The sequence below is a fragment of the Capsicum annuum genome, chromosome 7, assembly GCF_002878395.1.
Source record: "Capsicum annuum cultivar UCD-10X-F1 chromosome 7, UCD10Xv1.1, whole genome shotgun sequence".
NCBI classification, from domain to species: Eukaryota; Viridiplantae; Streptophyta; class Magnoliopsida; order Solanales; family Solanaceae; genus Capsicum; species Capsicum annuum.
In genome coordinates this window covers 28,042,231-28,048,745 of record NC_061117.1, presented here as the reverse complement: position 1 = coordinate 28,048,745, position 6,515 = coordinate 28,042,231, and the positions used below count along the sequence as shown (strand labels likewise).

General features: G+C 29.5%; 1 protein-coding gene across 1 annotated transcript; it reads right to left on the bottom strand.

Moving 5' to 3' along the window:
* Positions 1-2,394: 2,394 nt before the first annotated feature.
* LOC107877762 (cucumber peeling cupredoxin) lies at positions 2,395-5,295 on the bottom strand. Its single transcript, XM_016724470.2, has 2 exons — positions 4,525-5,295; positions 2,395-3,150 (listed from the first exon to the last, which is right to left on the bottom strand). The coding sequence occupies exons 1-2, from the start codon at positions 4,703-4,705 to the stop codon at positions 2,582-2,584; spliced, it is 750 nt and encodes a 249-aa protein (XP_016579956.1). The 5' UTR covers positions 4,706-5,295; the 3' UTR covers positions 2,395-2,581.
* Between the last annotated feature and the right edge of the window lie 1,220 nt (positions 5,296-6,515).

Below are 6,515 nucleotides of genomic sequence, written 5' to 3'. Positions count from 1 at the left end.
ACGTTGACTCTTAGTTGGATAAATTATAGTATTGCATACAATCGGACACACTTTCCAAATTAAGGAGTGGAGTTTGACGTTAACATTGTCGTCGGAGAGGATCGAGGAGACATGGGTAGTTTATGCGTTCAAAACTATAATCATGTTTGCATACTAGATTAATAATAGATTATTGTAAACGGAATTTTTATTACAGAATTTGAGTTGCTGTATTTTGTCGAATTCACTATTCAATTTTTTTACTCAAATATCAAAATACCTTTTCTGTGTCTTGTTTACCAAAACTAGAGGTGCATGACTCAGCACGGGTCAAACACTATAAACATATTTTAGCACTAAAACTCGATATTGATGAGATACAAACATAAATGTACATTAATTTAAAATGATAACTTTTTTAAATAATAACTATTTGACGGTACTCGCTAAGAAGTGAAGTTTTATAAGATAGTTTTTCACATAATAAGAAAGTGTGATATGTCGTATAGTTGGACTATTTTAATTGTTTGATGATAAGATTGAGACTTGTTACAAAATATAGAAAAGATGTAGAACTAATATTCATAGGATTATTTCATGCAAAAACTGGAACAAAAAATACTTCAATTAACAACAAAGTCTTGGATCATCTATTCAAAGGCAAAACACTATAAATACAAATATTGAAATATTTTGAACCACTACTAAGTTAAGAAATTCTTATAGATGGGTGCACAATATTATCAGATCTAGATATCCAAATATAAAAACAGTTATAATTGAGGTGGCAGCGCGAAAAATATTTTCAAGATTAACTATTGTGATTTATAATACTTTTTATGTAATTTTTAAATGATATATGTTATACCCTCTGTCTCAATTTATGTGGAACTTTTTAGAATTAACTAAATTTTTTTACATATTTTTAAAATACTTTAAATTATTAATTGTTGTGATTTGTAGTACTTTTTCTTTTGTTCCAATTTACATGACAGTAATAAAATTTAGAGAATCAACCAAATTTTTTTTATGTCTTTTTAATTACTTTAAATTGTTAATTATTATAATTTATAATACTTTTACGTAATTCTCAAATATATAATAGATTAAAATTGAAAGTAAAATAAACAAATATAAAAAGAAGTATCTAAGTAGGCAACACAAACAAACATGTTGATCTGCTACGTGCTTATCATTTTGTGTCTATTTTATCTTTTTTATTAAATATCATTAATTTTTTAATACTTAGATGATTAATTAAGAGCGAAATTTAGTAAAATTACAATTAAAGCAGCTAAAATAGACATGTCATAAATGTCTATTTTTTTTAATTAAATATTATTATTTTTTTAATACATAAATGACCTACAATAATTAATTAGGAGTGATACAATAAAATCAAGGTTGAAGGATGCCAACTTAATTTAAAACATCAAGAGTTAATTTATCATTTGTTGATTTTATCATTTTATTAAATATTATTAATTTTTTAATACTTAGATGACTCATCATAATTAATTAGGAGCGATATTTAGTAAAATTATGGTTGAAGCAGCTGCAACAAACATGTCATAAACACATATTTTTCTTGTTTTAATTAAATAATATTAATATGCTAATACATAAATGACTTATAATAATTAATTAGGGATGATATAGTAAAATCATGGCGCAGCTCTTGAAGCTGTCATGTCGAAACCAATGTTTTAATTAAATATTATGAATTTTTTAATACATAAATGACTTATAGTAATTAATTAGGGGTGATACAGTAAAATCACTATTGAAGGAGGTAAACTTAATTTAATACATCAAAAGTTAATTTATCATTTTATGTTTATTTTTTTAAAATATTATTAAATTTTTAACACTTAGATGACTCATAATAATTAATTATAAGCGATATTTAGCAAAATTATGATGGATGCAGCTGCAGTAGACATATCTATTTTTTTAATTAAATATTATTAATTTTTTAATACATAAATGACTTATAATAATTAATATAATAATTAATTAAGAATAATATAGTAAAATCACGATTAAAACCGCTGAAACAAACATCATAAATATCTATTTTTTAATTAAATATTACTAATTCTAATATATAAATAACTTATAATAATTAATTAGAGGTAATATAGTAAAAAAATATTATTAAATCTAATATATAAATGACTTATAATAATTAATTAGGAATAATATAATAAATTACAGAACAATTAGAAATAATATAGTAAATAATGAAGCAACGGGTCGAAACCAGCGCTTCTATTATATAGAAAAGTTGAGATCAAAAGTTAAAAAGAGGAAAATCTTAGTAACATAGTTTGTTTAGGATCAGATTTACCACATTGTAACCCTTCACCAACCAAAATAAAAAAAGTTACGAAGGATTTTAAATTGGAACATAACTAAAAACAAGACACGTTTATTAAAACTCACACAATCACTAATTACTCAAATCAATGAACAATATTACAAGTATACAATGACCAGGTCCTAATCATGATATCAACTCATATGTAAAATGATATACACACACTCATCACTAGAAGCTCCTCCGTGACGATTAGTCCTCCATATATATAAATACATGAATCTACCACATGATACTAATAGCAATGGACATGAACATGACCAAGGCTGGAGCAAAAACAATTCTCGGGGCAGAGCTTGGTGCCGGTGGAGGAACTAGACCGTCGGATGGTGTCGCAGGTGAAGGAGTAGTCCCCGGTGTGACTGTTCCGGTGGGTGGTGGAGACGATGGTGAAGTTGCTGTACCACCAGTAGGACTAGGAGATGGTACAGATGGTCCGGTTGATGGTGATGGACTTGTCGTCGGTGTTGGCATTGGGGTCGGGGAAGGTGTTGAGGAAGGAGTTGGGGCAGGGGTAGGGTTCGGGACGGGTGATGGAGCAGGGGAGGTAGCAGGGGATGGTGCAGGGCTAGTAGTAGGAGTGGAAGCTGCTGTAACATTGATGACTAGCTTTTGGCCAGCATTACAATGTTGGCCAAAAGTGCAAATGAAGTACTCAGTTCCTGTGGAATTTAGAGTGATATTGGCTGGTCCAACAGTTATAAGAGTAACGGGTCCTGTGGAGCTGCAAGAATCATATGCACTCTTTGTCACTTTGGCTACATCATGTGCTCCAGTTGCAAAATTGAACACTGCAGAATTAAAATTAAGAAAATTCCAAAGTTAATTCACAAAATTTCCAGTAGTTTCATTCTAGGAGTCAAAATGTCACAATGAAGACACCAACTCAACAAGAACAACAATGACTATGCTTCAACTTCAAGCAAGCTAAGGTCGACTCAATGGCGGAGTCAGAATTTTGGCGAAGAGTGTGCAAATTTCCTCTCATTTGTGCTAAATGTGTACAAAATTAAAAATACACTCATAATAGCTAACATTTACCTCTATTCACCACATAATTTTCAGCAAGGTATCCACCGAACCACCCTTCGCTAAAGTTGGCTCTACCCTTGGTCGATTATGAATTCTCTTTCTCCATGCCACTCTTAGCTCAATTCAATCCAATATCATAAAAGTAAATATAAAAAGAACTAGAAGTTCTTTGTATTCTTCTTTGACATATAAATCTCTAACAGGACTACAATCATTGATGACATGGGTGGTAAATACACGTATGGGTAGTTGATCTTGATTGGTTTTTATCAGAGAATTTGCAAAACATATTAAAGATTGCACTGGAAATTCAAATTTCTTTTTTGTCTCTCTTGTTCTTTTTCCAAATTCTTAGAAGATTCACCAACTACTAAGTAGCCGTTTGGCCATGAAAAATTTTACTTTTTTCTAAAAATTATTTCACTTAAATGAAAATTGTATGTATTTGGCCATGAGAATTCCAAATACAATTCCGAAATTATATTTGAAAAAGTGAAAACAAATTTTACTTGTCTTCACTTTTTTCATTCATACTTCTCTCACAAAATTTTAAAAATAATTTTAATTTATATTCATGATCAACTCTAACTCCCAACTCTAAAAAATTATAATTTTAATGGCCAAACAAGGGCCAAGTTTAATTAGGATGTATTATAACCCTAATATACCAGAACAATTTTGATCTCTTAGACTTTGACATGTCAATGGGTTGATTTTCTCTTCCACTACCAACATAGATAACTAAGCGCTATTGACATGAATTCAATCTCCTCTTAGAATGAAAAGCAAAAATTAGTCATCTCTAAGTTATAAACCAATTATCATAGTACCTAAAGTTTGAACCCAGACAAATGAAATCCATCATCCAACCTTCGTACAAGAAAAGAAAAAACATATACAAAGTGGCTAGAACTCCTTAAGTTTGGCTGCTAATTCAAGTCAACTTTCAAAGAAGCAAGATTTTCCATCTACTTATTTTAGTGGTCATCCTAATTACGTCCATTAATTCATGACACTTAAGGAAATATTATTGAATCTAAAATTTCTGTGGCTAAACCACTTTTCCAACTATCTCAAATAACGCGTTAACCATGTAAGAGAAAGAAGTATCGAATATGTAACAATATACATACCTAATTTATCACCAACTCTGAAGGTACGTTGTGAAGCCCAATTGGCATAACTTGAAGGGCCACCAGAAGGAATTGTCCAACCCATACTATCACCAACCACTTGATCAACTGCTACTATATTCTCCGGCAATACAGCCAAAATAGCCACCAAGACTAGCGCAATTTTCATCCTTGTAACCATATTTTGTGTGTTTTCAGGTAGCCCCGATGGGATCTTTCTTGCTATAATAATTTAACTTTTCTCTGTTGCAGCTGTTGTACGAAAAGGCTGCCAAGTTTCAGAGGTTCTGTTATTTGTTGAATACAAGGTTGCATTTATAATCTATAATTAGTCTAATGGAAGCATCCAGGTTGTTTCAGTTGAATGTGACGTAGAATTTTGACGAAGTCAAAAGAAAAAAATTACTTTCTCCATTGTTTTTAGTGTCACATTTTATTTGTTGAGAATCAATTTATAATATTAAATTAAATTAATATTTTAAAGTTAAAATTAGTTATTCATAAATTATCCAAAAAGTATTTTAAATTTTAATTTTTCTCATATCAATATAATTAAAAAATATTTAAAATACTGGTGAAAAATATATAAAATTTGAGTCTTAAAAAAAATTATACCAACTAAAAGGATCGGACATATACCATGGGCACAATTAGGTAAGTGGTGGAATTTAGAAAGATTTTGGTTAGACGGGTGGCATGAGTGGGAGTTGAACTGCTCCTTATTGGATATTGGAACAGTCCCAATAATTCTGCCCAATTCTCAACTTCCTAAGAATGAACTACTTTAATATCTACGACTACGAGTTAAGTCGATCTGCACAACTAGTCAAATTGGAAAAAAAAAACTAAATTCATATGTCATGTTTACAATTATCTAATGAATACGCCTCACACGTTTTCGCACAAGATGTGGCATAGTGAATAATAAATTAAGTTGAAAACTTTGTAGTCTTTAAGTTTGTATCCTCATAAAGAAAAAACTACAAATTCATTTACTTGTAATTCTATGAAATAAGGGTGGAGCGTGGTGGGTTGAAGGGAATTCATTTGAATCTGTAAAAGTTATATTGTATATGTAAGGCTAAAATTATTTTTTACGTATATAAAATAGATTTTAAGCAAGAAAATTTTGAAGAAATGATAAAGTTATCTTCGTGTGATCTATAGATTATGGATTTGAGTGGTGAAAACATTCATTAATATTTGTATCATCATAGACTGTCCAAATGTTGGTTTGAAATTGAAATGACATCATGCAGAAGCTTATATTTTGCAAACCAAGCGATAATTCAGATGACAAAAAAGATATAATAAAAATACATATTATTTGATATGATTGGTCAAGAAGCCTACATAGTGAAACTAAATAAAAAAGTTTCAAATCTATTGACAGAAATCTTTCCCTGAATAACAATCTTTGATAACTATATTGTGGATATTATTGTGTTATATATTGAATAGAGAAATATTCTATAAAGAGATACAAAACTTTTGAAGGAATCTAACAGAAAAAAAGACATCTTTTCCAACAAGAAAATATAAGTAATTCTAATTCTAGTAGAAAATTAGGTAAAGTAAAAAATTCAAGGCAAATCCTAACAATACGCCTCGGTTATGGCCTTGAGATGTTTCATGCTATGAACTTCCTTTTTTATACAGTAAATATTGAATTTTCTTTAATTTTTTCATGTGTTTATTTTTTTATAATTTAAACCCTTTAAAAAAATTATAACTCCATAATTGCTATGAAATTAGTAGAGATTCCATAATTATCAAAAACAAATAATGTGAAATCACTGTTTATTCTCAGTCAAATTGGAATTGTCAAGCTCAAGGGTCAACTTCAAGACACTTGCCATGGGGTTAGTTCAACTTAGTTGACGTATAAACCCCCAACTTTGAAATGTCTAAAGTCCAAGTCGTCTTTAATTTGTTCTTCTTTTCTTTTTATTTATTAAAATATAATTACTTCTTCACATCCTAGTTTACAC

Bases quoted from the DNA above. Each gene is read 5' to 3' on its own strand.
- LOC107877762 (XM_016724470.2), bottom strand. From the start codon at position 4,705: ATGGTTACAAGGATGAAAATTGCGCTAGTCTTGGTGGCTATTTTGGCT. The intron at 3,151-4,524 runs GTATGTATATTG...TTAATTCTGCAG, and splicing joins CAGAGTTGGTGATAAATTAG to TGTTCAATTTTGCAACTGGA.